Source organism: Trachemys scripta, chromosome 2, assembly GCF_013100865.1.
Source record: "Trachemys scripta elegans isolate TJP31775 chromosome 2, CAS_Tse_1.0, whole genome shotgun sequence".
Taxonomy (NCBI): domain Eukaryota; kingdom Metazoa; phylum Chordata; order Testudines; family Emydidae; genus Trachemys; species Trachemys scripta.
The window spans coordinates 239,114,954-239,135,693 of NC_048299.1; the positions used below are offsets into that span (position 1 = coordinate 239,114,954).

General features: G+C 40.7%; 1 protein-coding gene across 1 annotated transcript in view; it reads left to right on the top strand.

Moving 5' to 3' along the window:
- Window positions 1-15,539, top strand: part of SLC26A7 (solute carrier family 26 member 7) — a 122,984-nt gene extending 107,445 nt beyond the window's left edge. Inside the window, exons 13-18 of the mRNA XM_034763250.1 lie at window positions 283-420; window positions 1,945-1,993; window positions 7,841-7,944; window positions 9,002-9,056; window positions 9,143-9,246; window positions 14,104-15,539. Coding sequence (XP_034619141.1) covers window positions 283-420; window positions 1,945-1,993; window positions 7,841-7,944; window positions 9,002-9,056; window positions 9,143-9,246; window positions 14,104-14,139 — 486 coding nt within the window. The 3' untranslated portion in view covers window positions 14,140-15,539. The remainder of the gene's footprint in view (window positions 1-282; window positions 421-1,944; window positions 1,994-7,840; window positions 7,945-9,001; window positions 9,057-9,142; window positions 9,247-14,103) is intronic.
- The last annotated feature ends 5,201 nt before the right edge of the window (window positions 15,540-20,740 follow it).

A 20,740-nucleotide genomic window follows, 5' to 3' on the forward strand; every position in this document is an offset into this window, starting at 1 on the left:
TTAGATGCACGAAAAGCTCAGTAATTTTATCTACTGGGTAGAAATTCTTCAGGTGACACTCATTGAATACCTTTAAATACTCCTTTAATTTTACTTATATTTCCTCCTCAATTTAAGATAGAATCATGTGTGAAGACTGATCAAATTAGTAATCTGTTAAAGCACCATGGTAACTCAGAATTTTCTCACAGGATTGTTGTTTGGTATTATGTAGGGTTTTTAAAGAAATTTCCCTTTTTTAAATCTTAAGGCACTAAGTCTTTTGTTTATTTCATCCCAAAGGAATCTTTACAACAGGTAAAGATAGTTTCAGTGAACAACCCACTAGTATTTCTGAATGCCAAGAAGTTCCATCATGACCTAATAAGGATAATCCAGAAGGATAGTGCAAGCACCCAGCCACATGATGATCTAAACAAGGTAGGTTATACTGCCTGCATTAGTAATGATGAGACTTACTTGCATTTCTCTTGTGCATTCCATCAGAAGATTTCACAGCATTTAATTAGATAATGCAGTAGAAAAATCAGACTATACTATAAATTAGTTGTTTACCGTGGAATAAAGTTCGAGTCTAAACTTCAGGAGATTAAAAATATTTAGTTTTTCCTATTATTTTGAAAGAATATCTCTAATATATTTGTTTATGTGATTCAGTGAAAGATGCTAATGCGCCGATCCAAAGTCCACAGGATGCCTTCCATTAATTTTAGTGAACTTTGGATCAGGATTTAAAGGCCTGATTTTCAAAAGAAATCTTCAGCTGTAGTTAGTGGCTGCTGCAGGTGCTCAACATCTCTGGAAATTGAACTCTCAGTTTCCAATTCTCCTCCCGTGCTACTGTAAATCAGGAGCAACTCATTTGGAATCAATAGGGAGTTAGGTTGGTAAAACTGTTGAGAATCAGGCCCTAAAGTAATAACTCTGTTTAATTTTCTGCACTGCTAATATTTTTTGGGAAAATAAATAGAGTATTTAAAAAAATAAATGCATATAACTATGGTTCTAGGGAGTGTCACGAAAGGCATCCTGCTATTCCAATTTACCCACTTATATCTATTCCAGTTTTAGGGGAGCGAGAGAGTGTTACTGTTGCTGATGCTTTTTCTTTCATTACTGGGAAGGTACTACAAAACTATAGTGAGAGGAGCCATATAAGTACCTAGATAGAAAGAAATGCATTTGATTTGTGTCTGAAATTAGTTTAGAGGTTCTTTGGTACAGGGATTTAGTCTTTTCTCTGTACTAGAAAGAGCTTAACACTGGAACTAGCTGACATTTTTTGCAGTTTTTTGTAGAAAATTGGCCTTTTTTTCAAAAGAGAAAACTTTTTGCAAAAAATTAGCAACATTGATTTTTTCCATGTTTGTGAAGGTTTCTGATATTTTTGCTGAAATATTTATCATAAATGTTATATATATATCAAAAGTATTATCAACCATTTTTGTTGATCTAAAACTCTTTTTAGTAAATAAAGCGTATTTTTGGTAAATGAAGAATTTAGAAAATGGTTTCAGTAAGAATTGAATTGAAAATATTGCAGATAATTTTACAGAAGATAGTCCATTTTGAACCCTGTGAAATGGAAACAACTTTGAAATACTGAAATTTTTCAAAAAATTATTTTCCTGTCTTTTCACCAGCCCTGTTTAGCATGCTTTGAAGAGTCATTAAAAAAATACATCTGCTGAACCCAGATTCAGGTTGGTGGTTGGCTCAGAAGGTGAAAGCCAGCTGCAATACTAAACAGGTTGAGATAACTGGGAAATGCTTCCTTTAGTCCACAAATACAATGGATCCACAACATTGAGTCACAGAAAGACAATTTTGATATTTTTTCTGGACTCTTAATTCTGTTTCTCAATAAGGAAATTGACAAAGGAGGCATGAGACCTGATTACCCTTCCCCTCGAGTACTTATATTGTTCATTGCTTTTGTTTCAGTGTGAACAGAACACGTTGCTCAATCCAGTATCCAATGGAAATTGTCATGGTGAGTAAGATACAAGTTGAAAGTAAGAGGGGGTTTCAAGTGTGTCAGATGGTTCCAAATTTTCCCATTTATTTGTAAATGAATTTTCATGCCATGGACACACACCAAGTGAAGCACAGAATCATGGCAGTAAGGGACCTTAAGAGATCATCAAATCCAGCCCCCTGCACTGTGGCAGGATCAAGTCAATCTAGACGAGCCCTGGCAAGTGTTTGTCCAACTTGTTTTTAAGAGCTTCCAATGATGGGGACTCCACAACCACCTTTGGAAGACTATTTCATTGCTTAACTACCCTTATAGTTAGAAAGATTTTTTCTTAATATCTAACCTAAATCTCCCTTGCTGCAGATTAAGCCCATTGCTTCTTGTCCTCCCTTCAGTGGGTATGGAGGACAATTGATCACCATCCTCTTAATAACAGCCCTTAACATATTGGAAGACTTATCAGGTCCCCCTCAGTCTTCTTTTCTCAAGAATAAACATGATTGGGTTTTTTAATCTTTCCTCATAGGACAGGTTTTTCTAAACCTTTTTATCATTATTGTTGCTCTCCTCTGGACTCTTTCCAGTTTGTCCACATCTTGCCTAAATTGTGGTGCTCAGAACTGGACACAGTGCTCAAGCTGGGGCCTCACCAGAGCCACGCAGAATGGGACATATACCTCCTGTGTCTTACATACAACACTCCTGTTAATACACCCCGGAATCTATTAACCTTTTTTGCAGCTGCACACATTGATGACTCATATTCCGTTTGTGATCCACTATAACCCCCAGATCTTTTTCAGCAGTACTACCACCGAGCCAGTTATTCCCCATTTTGTAGTTGTGCATTTGATTTTCCTTCATAAGGGAAGTACTTTGTACTTGTCTTTATTGAATTTCATCCTGTCAAATTTAGACCAATTCTCCAATTTGTCAAGCCATTTTGACTTGCTTCAAAGAGCTTCCAACCCCTTCCAGCTTGGTGTCACCTGCAGATTTTATAAGCATCCTCTCTACTCCATAATCCAAGTCATTAATGAACTAACATTGCATGAGCACTAACAGTGCCATTTTCCCCACAATACCCTGTCAATCTTCCTTAATTTTGATTTGGAGGGCCCCCTTGTAGAGATGAGAACACCCATTTAGTTCTACACCCACTTAGTTCTTGAGCTCCTTTCTGAGATTGCCAGTAAGGGATCCAGCAGAGATATCTCTTCTCTAGATAGGACTCTGAGGTGTGACTGCAGCACGTGTAGTCATACCTGAGCTAACTTTGATCTAGCTAGTTGGAATAACAAGAGCAGTGAGGCTGTGACAGCATGGCCTGTAAGAGCCGGCCTGGAGACCTGACTATGTGCTCGAGAGGCTAGCCTGTGCTGCCGCCTGTACTGCTGCGGGTTCACTGCTATTGTGATTCAAGCTGGCTAGATGAAAGCTAGCTGGGGTATGTCTGTGTGCTGCAGTCACACTTCTGATCCAGTGTAGCTATACTCAGTAACTGCCAGCTCATTTCAGAAGAATTACCATGAACCCATCACAGGGTTCCATGAATCCAGTCACAGGGTGATTTAAATTATTACTGCTCTGGTCCAGATTTGATCTAGAGACTTGAATTACTTCAGCCTCTCAACCATAGGCACCGACTCCAGGGGTGCTCCTGGGCTGGAGCACCCATGGAAAAAAATGGTAGGTGCTCAGCCCCCACTGGTGGGCCGCTCCTCCCCCTTTCCAGTGGGAGGCCCCACCGATCAGCTCTTCCCCCTCCTCCAAGCACCTCCTACCCCGCGAGGATCAGCTGTTCAGCGGTGTGCCCGAGGTGCTGGGAGGAAGGGGGAGAAGTGGGGGTGGGAGCTGGAAGAGGTGGGGAGAGGGGTCAGAACGAGGTGGGAAGAGGCAGGGCTGGACAATGGCAGGGGGACTTCCCCACATGCCAGGGAGTGGAAGGGGCGGGACCAGCCACTTCTGGCCACTGGGACGCTGCTCTGCAGCATGGCAGGCTGACGGCTCCTGAGAGAGCCTGGCTGGGGAGGAGGCAGCTTCCACTCCCTGCCCATGCTTGGGGACCGGGGACGAACGAGCTGGAGTCCTCCTCCCCCCAGCACGTTTCTTGCTCACTCAGCCATGGTCCCCAGCAGCCGAGCCCAGGCAGAGAGTGGAAACCACCTCTTTCCCAACCAGGCTCTCTCAGGCAGCTGCCAGGCTGCAGAGCAGCGACTGGGAGGGGCTGACATTAGAAGCAGCTCCCTCCTGCTCCCTGCCTGGGCTCCCTCCTGCCTGGGAGAGCGGCAGAACATGCCGGGGGGGCACGGGGGGGGGGGGGGTTGGTGGGTGGCTGGAAACACGTGACCTCCCCTTTAGATCGTGCCACCCCAACATGGGGAGGCACCAGTTCCAGGCGTGCTCGGGGAAAGGGATGGGGTGGGGGCAAGCTGTGGGACAGAGGGTGGGAAGCACCCCTCAGGAAATCAGAAAGTTGGCGCCTATTCTCTCAACTGAAACACAAAAATCAAATGTACAGTGTTTGCTGATAAAATGAGGAAATAAACCCGGCTGCATACCCTGATCATGCAACAAGATCTGCATCAGGTGGGCCCCTTGTGCCTACTCAGAGTTCACTGCAGGATTGGAGCCTTAGTTAGTACAAGACTGAAAAGTACAAAAGGATTAAAACCATGTTAAAACCATTAAAGCCATTTACAATAAAAGCAAAGAAAATGGAGATTGAAATTAACAGTGGTACCTTACTTCAGCATATGGAACAAACTAAAGGTTTGTTTTTATTTAAGACTTAAATGCATAAACCCCTCTCATGCCACACCTCATAAAATGTCAGAACATAGTGCATACATTCATACAGGCTAAGCAAAATTGCAGGCTCTTCTTTATATGGGTGACCTCAAGCATCGAAGGAGTTCAGCTATTACATCTCTTGTAAAAAGCTTGTTACCATTCAGGCTATAGAGGAAAACTTGAATTTGGGCTATTATCTGACTGTTATTAACTATTAACCTTTATTATCTATGTTTATGATGTTTATATTGCATTAGATTGTTTTATTTGGGGCAACTGAGTGCATGGCTATAGCTGTAAAGAACAGCAACGTAAGAACTTCTACTAAAGACTATAAAGTATTGTACCAGCATTTCCCTAAAAGCTCAGAAACATCAACCAGTGTGAAGTGCAGATTTCATTTGGCTGAACTGATTCTTCACCCTGTGTAAAATTTGTATCCATGCTGACAGCTAGCATAAGACCTATGTACTTCTTAGATCACACTTAAGCCCTAGTGTGAGGATTTAAGTGGTGCATAGACCTACTGCTCAGTCTCTGCACAGCAGTGAATTTCATTGGGGTTCATTTAAATGAGAAAGAGAAGAAAAGGTGGACTTCCACTTCTAGAAACCAACATAGTAGCAGATTTTCTAGCAGCACGAGAATAAGCACCAACAAATAGTCCCGAAGTTCTTCAAAAGAGATATGTCTGGAACAGGGGTCAGCAACCTTTCAGAAGTGGTGTGCCGAGTCTTTCTTTATTCACTCTAATTTAAGATTTCGCGTGCCAGTAATACATTTTAACATTTTTAGAAGGTCTCTTTCTATAAGTCTATAATATATAACTGAACTATTGTGAAAAGCGACAAAGAGCCCTGTGGCACCTTATAGACTAACAAACGTATGGGAGCATGAGCTTTCGTGGGTGAATTCCCACTTCGTCAGATGCATGTCCAGACTAACACAGCTACCTCTCTGATACTAAACTATTGTGGTATGTAAAGTAAATAAGGTTTTTAAAATGTTTAAGAAGCTTCATTTAAAATTAAATTAAAATGTAGAGACACTCTCCCTCCCCCCTGACCGGTGGCCAGGACCCAGGCAGTGTGAATGCCACTGAAAATCAGCTCGTGTGCCACCTTAGGCACACGTGCCATCGGTTGCCTACCCCTGGTCTGGAATATAGTTGTGGATGTTTGTGGTTATACCAGTAACCTATGGACTACATTTTGATTTTAGACTCTGTGCATCACTCCAAGAGTAGCACTGGAAGGAAAACACATTATCACTGTCTCAGTTCTTCCACTGATCCCTTTTTGCTCTAGGGGAGTAGTAAATTACCATTGGCCTATACCAGCAGCAAATTGTGACATCACTGTGCCTACTTAGTTGTGCTAGCTAGTGAACAGGGGAAGAAAATGAAACCAAGGATCCAGCCTTGCCTTCCACACCCATCGCCTCCCCACTTACTCTGAAAGGGAGTAAGTATGTGCTGTATGCCCAGACCCAAAATCTGGATGGCCCATACAAGGGTGGAAAGCTGAGGAATTCTTACTTATTCTTCCGCCTTCACTCCCTTGTGTAGGCCTGGAGCCTAAGACCCAGTCTAGCGCTATATAAACGTGTTTATAATGTATGGCATGGGATTGGTTTAATAAATAAAAAATAAATCTTAACTTTGTTCCACATCACACACCCTGAGCTAAGTTCGGCTCTGGCGTAAGAAGCTGTAGAGGATGCTGCCATAGCAATAAGGCATTCTTGGCTTTGATTACCTCTGGGTTTTAGATTACTCACAGGATGGAATTAGTGCCAATATAAATGCACACCATGCTGGAACTCTTAAGCCCCCTCAAGAATTTTAAATCTCTTTATCTATTCTGTCACAACCTTTTAACTTTACACATCTTTATATTCAAGCTCCCATCTTTTCTGAAGTGCTTTGTAACTTGTGGTAATTAACTTTAAAGTTAACATTTTTTCACAGTATGGCATCAATAAATACATTAAAAAGAAGAACAGGAGTACTTGTGGCACCTTAGAGACTAACAAATTTATTAGAGCATAAGCTTTTGTGGACTACAGCCCACTTCTTCGGATGCATAAGTACTCCTGTTCTTCTTTTTGCGGATACAGACTAACACGGCTGCTACTCTGAAATAAATACATTTTGTTTCCTACTTTTCCCTATTACGAAAGCCCTAAAATACTTGGTCTTATCCCCAATCCAACGAAGCAGTTAAATATGTCCTTAGTTCTAAATATGTGTATCATCCATTTGATTCCAATGGGATCCTCAGGGTATGTCTACCCAGGGCTAAAAGCCCTGCAGCAGAGACATGACTGGCCCAGGTCAGCTGACTCGGGCTCATGGTGCTCGGGCTCTGAGGTCCTGCCAGGGTGGAAGATCCCAGAGCTCAGGCTGTAGTCCGAGCTCAAATGTCCAAGCACAACAGTTTTTAGCCCTGCAGCCTTAGCCCCATGAGCCCAAGTCAGCTGGGCCAGCCGGGGTTTTTTTATCCGTGTAGCTGTACTGAATAGGGTTAAATTCAGGCATTTGCTAAAAGGCTTTGCTGGCCTGGGGCCTTAAGCACAGACTGATTAATGTTTATTTGTTGCTTTGAATATGTACAATGCTATATAAATGCTAATCATTCTTATTACAGTGGACAAGAACTATTAATGATCCAGTCCCTCTCCTTGCCACCATAGGCTCATTCCCTACATCTATTAGAACATTCACCAGGCTAGTTTTGCAATTTATGACCAAAGAGGCTTCCCCCATTTCCCTAGGGAGACTATTCAACTGCCTAATATTTCCCCCTGACAAGACATTCCCTGATATCCAGCCTAATCTCCCCCTTTCTTAATTTCATCCCATTATCCCACTGATACTGCTTCACACCAATTTTTCTACTGTGTACCTGAACTAAGCTATTCCATTGCTTGATATTTTTTCACTATACAACAGAAAGTTTTGCAACATGGTATTTTCCATTTATTTTCAGAGAAATGTCAATATTCCTTATTCCTATGGAGATTCCAATAGGCATTTCACACTTAACAGTATTTCTGTCACATGTATAGGTGAGCTGTCATTACAGCCATGCCCCAACGAGAGATGTGCTTTAATATTAGACTGCAGTGGACTGACTTTCTTTGACTATACCGGAGTCTCTGTGCTTCTTCAGGTATTTATATACATTTTATATATACAAAACTGGAGCCAAAGCCATGTTCTCCTCACTCACGCAAGTAGATCCAATAGGATTCCTTGTGTGAGAAAGGTGGTCGTAGATTTGATATTTAAACTGAATTGTGTTTACATTGAAAATTAATGTTTAATGGTTTGGGGCCAGATCTTCTGCAATCGCTCCCCCAAACCCGTTCTTTTTTCATCTAAAGCAGATTTAGGGCCAATATAAGACCTGGTGCAGTTGCATTGACTTCAGTGGAGTGGCATATACTCACAAGAAGCCTAAACTTGGCCCTTAGACTTTTGGCTTTTATTTATGTGAAAATATACTTTCTAGCTAATCCATTGGAGTTAGGTTTTAGTGATCACTACATTTTGTTCACATCTGTGTTAGAACAGCACTGAGAATGGTAGAGTTCTGGCCCAGGAATGGGGCCCCTTTGTGCTACTACAGTAAAAATAATAAATCTAATGATAATAGTGATCATTCAGTTATATACAGTAGTTCGGAAATTACTTTCCAAAAGCTAATTCCTGTTGGTGCTGTTGGGATTGAATTTAGTGGAAGATATTTACTGGGTAACGACTAAATTAGGATGGCACAAGCTAGCCCTAAATAACTTTTGCTCTTCAGTCTGATCTGCCAATCCTTAATCCATCAAGTTCTGGTTGTAGCTTCCAAGCTGCCCAATTGTAATGTAGAATGGATACGGGTGGCTGTAGAACGCATCTAATTTCATGGAAATTTCCAAACGAGAATAAAGCTACTGAACATATAAATGAATAGCTGGATTAATCCTAAAAGGAAATGAAGGACTGTTCTTCTGTTGTATTTAACAGTGTCATGCCATACTGGGGAAATTACTGTACCAATAACTTTGTATTGTTTATATTATAGAATGGCTCCCTCTGGTGTCAGGTTTTGGTAAAACTTGAATCCATTATAGCATGTTCCTTGTTTTGTTTTGAATATCTAAATTATTTTGAGCATTTTATTCACAGTCAATGCCTCAAACAGTTTTGTAAAATCTTTATTGTTGTCACTCCTTTAGATTTACATGGATTTTAAAAACAGAAGTATCGATGTGTTACTAGCACATTGTAAAGGCAAGTATCAGGCCACAGACAAATTTTAATAGTACTTTAAATGTTCACATTATCTTTTTAATGTTCATGTATGTGTCTTATCACAGCGTCCTTGGTAAAAGCAATGCAGTACAGTGGAAATCTAGGATCTGAAAATCCTATCTTCTTTGAATCTGTTTCCTCTGCAATTGGTGCCATTCATTTAAACAGGGTGAGTTTTAAAGCGGTGATAGGTGACATCCAAAAGGTTCAAAGGCTTGGTTTGGGTGCTTATAAAATTTGCTGCAGTGTGAAGTCCCATACATCCAGTAAGTCCTTTGGACACAAACCTACCTTTCTACCCACTCTCCCCCACCAAACAACTCACTCCCATTATTAATGTTTAATTTTTACAAATGACCACTGGCTGGTGTTCCAACCTCTAGACTTCAGTTATCTGATTCTCTCTTCACACCAGTCCCTCCCCTTCCTTTAGTGATGACTTATGGATCTTGGTAGCTTTTTGGCTTAGGTTCTGATGCCTCTATGCTCTGGTGCATAATACAGTCTAGGTTACACCAAAACAGAGTTACACAGGTGCTACTGAGTTCCTCAGCTTGAATTTAAAAGGATGGGGGGAAAAGATGAAAGGGGGAACCCTAGGGAAGGAAGGCGTTTTGGTGAGAGTCTGCAGATGAGAGAACAGACGATTCTTGAAAGGCAGCAGAGAGAGCTATGTGGGTGCGTGAGGGAGGCTTGGTTCAGGAAACAAAGGTTGAAGCTTGAACCAGTTTTTATTTGGTAAAAAACAGTTTTTGTATTCCTTGTTAAAAGAAGTATAAAACCTGCTCTATGCTCATAATGTAAACAGTAGAAACCTTTTTCGTTGTAATGCCTTTTTAACTGTGTACACTGTAAACAATGTGCTTTCCCATAGCTTGACTCAGCAATACAGAGATGGCAAGAAGTCTATTTAGAGCTCCCTCCAAGAAAGATTAAACTAGTCAAGGGTCTGAGTATTTCTCTGTTGCTGTAAACAGGCACATTCTGCTACTTAGGTTATAAATGCCTCCTCTCTCTCCTCCACCAACAAAATCCCTCTTCATTGATCCACCCCATTAAGGTGCATTGGTGATATTAGTGTTGTGGATTACAGAATGAGAGAATTATGCCCAGTTCATTGTTTTCACACCATTTTATATTTAGGACTACAAGTCTTAGTGAAGTAGGGAACTGGGGGGCAAAAAATGATGGACCTCAATGTTGCTGACTGGGACAATTACTTGTTATTTTGTCAGGTTTTGCATTTAATAGGAGTGTTATAAGAACATAAGAATAGCTATACTGGGTCAGAACAATGGTCCATCTATCTCAGTATCCTGTCTTCTGGCAATGGTCAGTGCCACATGCTTCAGAGGTAATGAGCAGAACAGGGCAGTTATCGAGTGATCCATTCCTTGTTGTCCAGTCCCAGCTTCCGGCAGTCAGAGCCTTTGACAGGGTCCCTTAGCAAAGGTTCTTAAGCAGAGTAAGCTGTCATGGGATAAGAGGGAAGGTCCTCTCATGGATCAGGACTGGTTAAAAGATAGGGGGAAAAGGGTATGAATAAAAGGTCAGTTTTCACATTTGGGTCCACCAAGGATCTGCACTGGGACCAGTTCTGTTCAACATATTAATAAATGATCTGGAAAAAGGGGTAAACAATGAGGTGGCAGAGTTTGCAAATGATATAAAATTACTGAAGATGTTTAAGTCCAAACCTAACTAAGAAGAGTTACAAAGGAATCTTACAAAACTGCATGATTCGGCAACAAAATGGCAGATGAAATTCACTGTTGAAAAATGCAAAGTAATATACATTGGAAAACATAATCCCAACAATACATACAAAATGATGGGATCTAAATTAGCTGTTACCACTCAGGAAAGAGATCTTGGGAATCTTGGGACAGTTCTCTGAAAACATCTGTTCAGTGTGCAGTGGCAGTCAGAAAAGCTAACAGAATGTTAGGAACTATTAGGAAATGGATAGATAAAACAGAATATATCATAATGCTACTATATACTCACACACCTTGATACTGCGTGCAGTTCTGTTTGCCCTATCTCAAAAAAGATATATATATTAGAATTGGAAAAAGTACAGAGAAGGGGAAAAATGATTAGGAGTATGGAGCAGAGGACAGATTAAAAGAGACTCTTCCTCTTAGAAAAGAGATGACTTGGGGGGATATGATAGAAGTCTATAAAATCATGACTGATATCGGAGAAAATGAATGTGGAAGTGTTATTTACCTCTTCACATAACACAAGAACCAGGGGTCACCCAATTAAATTAATAGGCATCATGTGTAAAACAAATATAAAGAAGCACTTCACACAATTCACAGTCAACCCGTAGAACTCATTGGCAGGAGATGTTGTGAAGGCCAAAAGTATAACTGGGTTCAGAAATCAGAGGGGTAGCCTTGTTAGTCTGGATCTGTAAAAGCAGCAAAGAGTCCTGTGGCACCTTATAGACTAACAGACGTATTGGACACCATCACAGGACCTAACCAGATCAGCCACACCATCACCGGTTCATTCACCTGCACGTCCACCAATGTAATATACGCCATCGTATGCCAACAATGCCCCTCTGCTATGTACATCGGCCAAACTGGACAGTCCCTACGTAAAAGGATAAATGGACACAAATCAGATATTAGGAATGGCACTATACAAAAACCTGTAGGAGAACACTTCAATCTCGCTGGACACACAATAGCAGATTTAAAGGTAGCCATCCTGCAGCAAAAAAACTTCAGGACCAGACTTCAAAGAGAGACTGCTGAGCTTCAGTTCATCTGCAAATTTGACACCATCAGCTCAGGATTAAACAAAGACTGTGAATGGCTAGCCAACTACAAAAGCAGTTTCTCTTCCCTTGGTGTTCACACCTCAACTGCTAGAAGAGGGCCTCATCCTCCCTGATTGAACTAACCTCATTATCTCTAGCCTGACTCACTCTTGCTTGCATATTTATACCTGCCCCATGAAATTTCCACTACATGCATCCGACAAAGTGGGTATTCACCCATGAAAGCTCATGCTCCAATATGTCTGTTAGTCTATAAGGTGCCACAGGACTCTTTGCTGGGTTCAGAAAAGAATTAGAGAATTTCCTGGAGGATAGGTCCATCAGTGGCTTTTAGCCAAGATGGTCAGGGATGCAACCCCATGCTCTGAGTGTGTTAAGCTATAAAACATAACGCTTTGTACTTACAAAGCAACTTTCATCTGAGGCGCTCCAGATACTTCAACATTAATTAACCCTCATCACACTCTTATGAGACAGATAGGGAGGTCAATTGACTTGTTCAAAGCCACAGAGGCAGTTGGTGGCAAGCTGGGAATAGAATCCTGATATCCAGTGCCACCCTCCTCTGGTGATGCTGCAAAATGCAAAAGTTTCAGAGGTGCCTTAAAAAGCTTGTATGGGCCCCCAAAAACTTGGATCCTGGACCAAGTTCCCAATCTGAACCAGGAATTGATTTTTGTTATCTACCTCCACCACTATATCTGGGCTACTCCTGACCACTCATTTGTCCTCCCTATAATAGGGATTATATTCCTAAAGCGGCTGATAAAATTTGCCCAGATGTTCACCTTCTAGCTCCTCCCTTCTCCTGATCGCCTACTTACCATTCATTTGTTAGAATCCCACACACCCTAGAGCTATCTGCTCCAACTAACCACTCCCTTCTCTACCGTGAGCCAGTTGCACTGTGGCCATTAGAGTTATTGTTAAAAACTCAGTGTTTGCCAGATAGATCCTATATAGTTACTACAGAGTTATTTCTTGTTTTGTGTAGGGGAAAACTGGTAGCTACTGGTATCTGTTGGCAAATGTGAACTTTTTAATGGCAACTATTGCATTTTGTAATATTTCCCACACTTAATTGTACTTCACAGTACATTGCATGCCTAGGAGCTACCCTGAGGTGTGTAAGATCACAGTGCAGCACTGTGGTATTCATCACAGTCAGCTATTCATCATGGCAAGGGGAAGGAAATAGGATGGAATACTTGAGGAAAGGGAGATAGGGGTGTAGAGCAACAGGAAGGACACATGCTGGGCAGATAGAAATGTTGAAAGGTAATAGATTAGATTGTGCCTTATGCATTAGTCAAAGAGTCTTCACCTTCCTTCCTCCAATCTTCCTGAGCAAGGAACAGGGCCAGTTAAAAATGGCCCAAACAAGCCAAGGAATTCTCAAAGGGCTTGGAAGAGGGTCAGGCACAATCTGTCCCCAAGATCCTGCAGAGTGTTGCAGCTCCACATATACACACCCCCAACTCAGGCCAGTGGCTAAATGTTACAGTTGGCCCATTATACTTAACTTGTGTGAAGGAATTTCAAACCTCAACTGAGAGCATTCAATTTACTGGAATTAGGTGTCTTGAAGAAGTGAGGTTTTTACTCACGAAAGCTTATGCCCAAATAAATCTGTTAGTCTTTAAGGTGCCACCAGACTCCTTGTTGTTTTTGTAGATACAGACTAACACGGCTACCCCCTGATACTTGATATGTTCCTTGTTCTCATTACTCCTGGGGATGGGAGAAGATGGCAGAGAAGTAGTATGGGGGGAGGGGAGATGAGGAAGACACCACTGGTAATGGAGTAGAAGGAGCTCCTACTGATGGAAAGTATCTGTGGTGTTCTATTTTACGCTTGAACCTCTGCAGGGGAGAATAGTCTTGCACGGCTAGGGAGGTGGACAGACTGGCATAATGGTTACCTCCCACATCAAACTCTATCATTCTGAAATATCAAGGCTCTCCACATATATCTGGTTTCCAGCGGTAATGTCATACTGTCTGAATTTTATTAATGATGCCAAGAGGCTTGTGGCTTATCCATTGTTTTGTTTATAACGAGGATGAGCTGGATAGCCTTTGGATTTATCTCTCTTTTCAGTGCTCGATGTAGATTTGTAAATTAGGTACTTGCTTTCCTACTGTTTCACGTGCTATGCACTCACAATGTGGATGATAATTTGGTAATACATGATAATAAGGTGAACCTTTCTGTTTCTTCAATTTTAGAATTTCAGCAAACTCAGTGATCACAGTGAAGTGTGAAGTCTACATGACGCAGGGTGGCTATTTTGATCTGCTAACATACAGAATGAACTACGGCATTGCTTTTCCTTACATCTTTTTTCATGAGATCACGTAGGTAGTATTTTGTATGCCAAATATGTTTAATGGACATCAGTGCTGCCAAAGATTTCTCTTCAGCTACTGCTGCTGAGAGAGTGTTCATACAATGGATTGTTCTATTGTGGATATATATATATATAGTATTTTTGTACACGTTTAGATACAAAATATTAGAAAGCAGACATGGGATATCAACATTTTATTACAGTGATTTATATTGTTTTAGCTCATTCTATAGTAACTTAATTTGTAACGCACAACTATAGTTTTGTGCATGGAAGAGTAAGACATTATGAACTTTTGCAAATGATCTGTAGTGACTGGTGCGGTATATGCAGCATACCATATACAAAACCCAATTTTGTTTCAAATATCTGCTTTAATCCTTTTCTTCTTAAAACCAAACACATGCAATAGCAACATCATATTGTATAACCCTGTGCACTTAACCCAGTCCTGCATTTCTTGCACACTTAATCCTTGTATACTATTTAATGCCCAATGGGAGTTTTGGGTGTGCAAAGAATACACTGGCTTAGTACATGTTATCATGTCTCCCTCCAGAGACCGGTGCCAGTGACTATTACAGCTTGCTGTTTTGTTAAACCAGAGGAGTTCGTTAGTTCAAGTGGAAGAAGAGGCTTTTACTTTTGGTTCTAAAGGTCCCAGGTTTGATCCTCACTGATGCGTGTGGAGTCTGCATACGTATGTGACTCTGGCTCAATACACAATCTCAGGCCCAAGAATATTATGGATCACACTCTCAATTTGTATAAATCCACATAGCTCCATTGACTTTAATGGAACTGCACAAATTTACACCACTTGAGGATCTAGCCAAAACATCATATCATGGAACAGATTTTCAAAAATAGGCCTAAAATTGCACATGCAGGACGTATATTTTAGTGGGCAAATGAGCAATTGTCCACTATGAAGGTGGGATAATGATGTGTTCAGCTGCCCAGTTGCACATGTAAAGGTGGGTCTTGTACATAGAAGCTGATGCATGAATATTTTTGGGACAGCAATTTGAAAGTTTGGCCTTGTGAATTCTGGGTCAGATTTACCAGAGTAAATCAGTGTGTGCTGGAGTGGGGCAGTGTACAGCGTAATTTGTCCCTCTGTAAAATTGAGAAATTGGCCTAATTTATTATTAACCTTCTGATTAAAAAATGAAGTGATTACTAGAGTGCACTGATAGCTATGTGTTATCTAGTTCCTTCTTTCTAAAGGTAAATGTTAGTGTCATTAAATTAAGTCCCCAAAGCATTGCAAAATAAGGCAAGATGACTGTTTGTAGCTAGTCTGAGGTACCTTCAATGCTTTATTTACACTTTTTTTTTTTTTTTTTTTTTTTTTTTTTTATGGAGATATCCCATCTCCTAGAACTGGAAGGGACCTTGAAAGGTCATCGAGTCCAGCCCCCTGCCTTCACTAGCAGGACCAAGTACTGATTTTGCCCCAGATCCCCAAATGGCCCCCTCAAAGATTGAACTCACAACCCTGGGTTTAGCAGGCCAATGCTCAAACCACTGAGCTATCCCTCCCCCTTTACTGATTTGCTGTTTGTCAGAAGTACTGAAGTCTCTCCCAAGAGATTATTGGTTCCATATCACAGAGACAGCACCCACTATTTAATTTTCAGGTAGTTCATTTATATTGTAATGTACTGGATAGTGTGTATGTATACGATTGCTCCTTTACTGGATGGAATCACAGCTGCTCCACTGTTTGTTATTGGTGCTAACCTGTTAACCGTTAAAGGAAATTCTCTTTTAGTTCAAGTGCTACTGCTTGTTAGGATCCGTCCTTCTGGACCAGAATCATCTGAGTTCTCTCTCCATGTTCCAAATGGCTATGATACGCAGCATAGTGACAACCAGGGGAAGCGGGGAAGGAGAAGGGAAGAAGAGGGCAACAGGTATGGATGGTCACAGGACCTCAAGGGGTAGACATCTCATGTCGAGAGAAAGGTAGCCCCATTGGGGGACTAGTCACTCAAACCTCAGAAGAGGCATACCAAAAGGTTTATGAACCTGTCAGAGAACTAGATTTGAGATTTGTGCTGGCTCTGAGTTTCATCACAAAAGGTTTGAGATTTTAACATAATTTTTCATCAAATTTTTAAAATTTACTTAAAAAACGGGGAAAACGACATTTTTGCCAGAATGGTTTCTTGTTTCAATCAGCCCAAAGTTGCTCTACTAGTTTGAGGTCTGACTTGAGTTTCATTAAAATTTGCAATATGTTATAGATTGTTGTAAGCAGCTGTGACAGTCAAGACCATAACACACAAGTCACATTACAACTGAAAACAATGTGCAATACAGAATAAGATTATTCCAAAAACATTTACAACATACAGTGCTGCTATGTATTTATGTATCTGTGATACACACAGAATGAAAGACAAATGTGCTTATGTAAAAGGGTCCAAGAAACCACAGTTCAAATATGTATCTTGAAATATGTTGGATAATGCTGTTTACGGTTATAGGTATCGTGTGGTATTTGTTGATCTGTGAAACAACTGCAGTAAAATGTGAGGGTCCAGTAAGTTATATAGCCCAGCATAAGCCTACTTAAAAAACAGAAAGCAAGAGGAAATGGGAGAGCATATATTCCCCACAACACTCTCCCAGCCTCACTCTGAGCTGTGGATTCCTTCCCCCACCGACTTAAAGGGATAGGGAGGGTGAAAGGAAAGTGAGCAGGACACATGACTTCTAAGAGTCATTTTGGCAAAGCAGAGAGAATGGTAGTGTCAGGCTGCCCTGTTCAGATGGAAGGAAACAGGCAAGATCAAAGTCCAGGCAGCCAGTTCCTGGCAGCAGAGTCTGGCTAGACTTTCCCTGCTACACCAATCCCAACCAGTTATTTCCAGCAGATGTGTGTATTGCAGGAGGCTAGGGAGTATCACTGGTTCCTGACCCTCTGCATGTCTCTGCCACGGATGGCTTTTCCCTCATGTTTGTTCTGTCCCTTCACCTGATTAATAAAGATTTTGGGGAGTGGAGGTGTATAATGCTGTATTTCACAGGATGTAGGGGAATCCTGGAGTTGTTTCCCTCACTGCCTTGTAGATGCTCAGAAGTTTCTTAGTCAAACTTTGTTATGGTTGCATTTATAAATGGTTTGTACAGGGTTGATTAATAAATGTTAAAAGCATGTTACAGGCATGGATAGTATGTTCTACAGGTAGTTGTAAGATCAGTGTTCTAGATGGTTGCAAGCAACATGTTGCCTTGTTGAACTCTATAACAGTCTGTAACAATTGATTAATCATTTGCTAAAACAGCTATTAATAATTTATTAACCCTTTGTAAACTATCATTAAATGTACCCTTAATTGTGGAAGCACCACTTGAAGTTCTATAGTTAAGTTTTGCACATAAGCAAGAGGTTGATCCCCTTCTTTATCTATGAAAGATGCAGCATCTCCTCCCCAAAACTACAGCATTTACTCTACTACAGAGTGCATTTTCTGATAACTTTAAAATAAATCGATTAATGAGTTTAACTTAGAAGATAATTAAAAAAGAGGGTTATTTAAGAAATTCAGCACTCCGCATCAGAACATTTTTTGTGCTGAAGTACCTTAATAATGGAACAAAAAATGTACCTCAAACTTCCCTTATTGTTAAAACTCACTGAAATTTTCTGCATAAGCTTCATTTGAAAACATTTGGTAGGATTAATGGTCATTTCTCCTTGTTATTCTTCATAACTAAAAGATCCTCTTACAACAGGTGCTAATGAATAACATTCTACTACAGAGAATTCAACACAGAACTACCCTCTTTCAAAATAGTTTCCATTTCATTGTTTTCAATGAGACTAAGGTAATGCCTTAGTGTATGCAGTCTTGTTGTAGCTATGTTGGTCCCAGGATATTAGAGAGACAATATGAGTGAGGTAATTCCTTTATTGGACCAACTTCTGTTGGTGAGAGAAAAGCTTTTGAGTTATACAGAGCTCTTCTTCAAGTCTGGGAAAGATACCCAGAGGGTATGTCACTGTAGTTAGACACCTGCAGCTGGCCCATACCAGATGACTCGGGCTCGTGGGGCTTGGGCTAAGGGGCTGTTAATTGCAGTGTAGACGTTTGGGCTTGGGCTGCAACCCAGGCTCTGGGATCCTTAACCCAAGCTCACAACCCTGAGTCAGCTGGCATGGGCCAGCCGCAGGGTTTTAATTGCTGTGTAGACATGCCCAGAGTGTCAGAGCTAAATACAAGATTGAACAGATAGCTTAACATAAGTAATTTGCACATATTTTAAGGGACCATTCAAGGTGAAGTGGCCCATTAGCACCCCTGTAGTCATAGGATATAAAGGGGATTAGTGGGTTACACATTGTTGTAATAAGCCATAAATCCAGTGCCTTTATTAAGACCATGATTTTTAATGTCTAGCAAAGTTATGAATTTAAGCTCCCAGCTCATCTTTTGAAAGTGTTGTGCAGGTTTCCTTTGAGGATGAGGACTGATAGGTCATGTATTGAGTGATCACTTTGTGAAAAATGTTCACCCACAGGTGATGGGGTGTTTTCGTCTTTTGTCATTTGTCTTTTAACAACCATGACCCACATTCAATGGGGACCTCATCCTGAAGGAAATCTTTCTTGAACCCCCCTCTTCTGGCCTGCAAACAACCCCCCTAACCTCTCCAAGCTCATCATCAGAGGTAAGCTGCCTACAGACCAGGACACATCAACTCAAAGTGGTGCCAAACCTTGCCAGAACAACAGATGCAAAACCTGCAGGCATATCTCCACTGCTACAATGATCAACACACCTTTTAGGATTCAGGGGTTCTACACGTGCATATCACAACATGGTGTACCTCAACCAGTGCCCTAAAAACCCTAATAACAACTGTGTAGGTGAAACCAGACAATCACTACTCTCTTGAATGACTCACACAGGAAAATGATAAAAGACAAAAACACCATATCACATGTAGGGTGAACACTTTCACAAAGTGATAACTCTGTGTCTGACATATCAGTCCTCATCCTCAAAGGAAACCTGCACAACACTTTCCTTTATTATAGATTATCTCTGTCTTCCCTAAGGCCAGCTGGCAGGATGCAGCAGAACTGAGACATAAGTGCTCATAAACTTCAGTACAAGACTGCAAACTAGCCTCCCCAAAGTTATTCAGCTGACTCAGCAGGGTATAGTGGGTGAAATTCACCCCTATTCAGAGGGTCAATACAAAGTCTATACACTATTTACTAACTTTTAGTGGTCTATTGGCCTTGTGCTGGCCCACTGCACATGGGTGAATTTCATCCAGTAGAATGAAGGGACTTAGTTATTGTGCCTATTGAGCCAGACAGTCACTTTTCCATATTCTAGTCTTATCTGAACACCCCTGAAACACCTGGGGACCTGCCACTGTATTAAGTAATAGGGTTTTTAGATAAGTGAGGTTTGGATAAATGAGTTTGTCCTGCAGTCTCAGTGAAGACATTATCCTGCGAGGTGCTGAATTCCCTCAACTCCCATTCAAAGGCATTTCAAAGGGGGCTGGGGTCAACGGGCTAGGGGAAGCTTCATGTTTACTATTAAACAAGTAAAGGAGGCATATAAAAATTAAGCAAGTGGGGGCTCTGGGTGCTAAGCACCTTTAAAAATAAGGCCACTTATTTAGTTGTCTAAATATTAATTTAGATGCTCAACTTTGCACTCCCAAGTCTCAAAGCAGTAAACTTAGACTTCATGTAGCTTATGAAAATCAGTAGTACAGTATTTAGAGTTTGGGTATGTGGCACTTTATAGGAGGGCATTGGCTTGTATTTGTTTTCAAGAGGAGGTCAGTATTTTCAGAGCTCTTATATTTATTTGACATTTTGCTGTCTCCTTTTTTAGGCATTAATTCCAAATCCCTATAATTTGAATTATGATTTTCCCCTCTTAGAATGTGTCCTTCAACACTTACTTAAAATACAGGTATCAGCTTCTACTTCTTAAAGCGTTAGCATTTCATTCATTCCAAAACAAAGCAAGTGAAGATTAAAAAAAATAGAATTCAGAACCAGTGTTAAGAAACAAACATGGTGACAATTATAAATTAGGCATAAAATATGTAATAAGGGGAAGATTGTTAACATTATATTTATGCAAATTAAATGGCCTTAATTTTCATCATATATCTTTCATTTTAAAGGTTATTTGCCCTGATTCTATGATTCAAGTGTCACAAGGTCTGGCTTTAGCTGCTTTGCCGTAATTTATTTGACAGCTCTATATGCTATAAATATATAATGTAATGAGGAAAGGTATCTTCATTGTTTAATGAAAACCTTAATGTGTCAATAGTGTGTACGGATATTGTTTGACATTTACTGGTTACCAAAATAAATTAATGAATTGGTGAACATACCGTATGCCTTGAAAATAATGCACTCCTATGCAGGGAAGCATACTTCCCTCTCTACAGAAAGTGCTCTCTCATAAATAAATGAATGAGTGCAGTTCCAGTCTGGATGTTAAATGGGGCTTTCATCATTA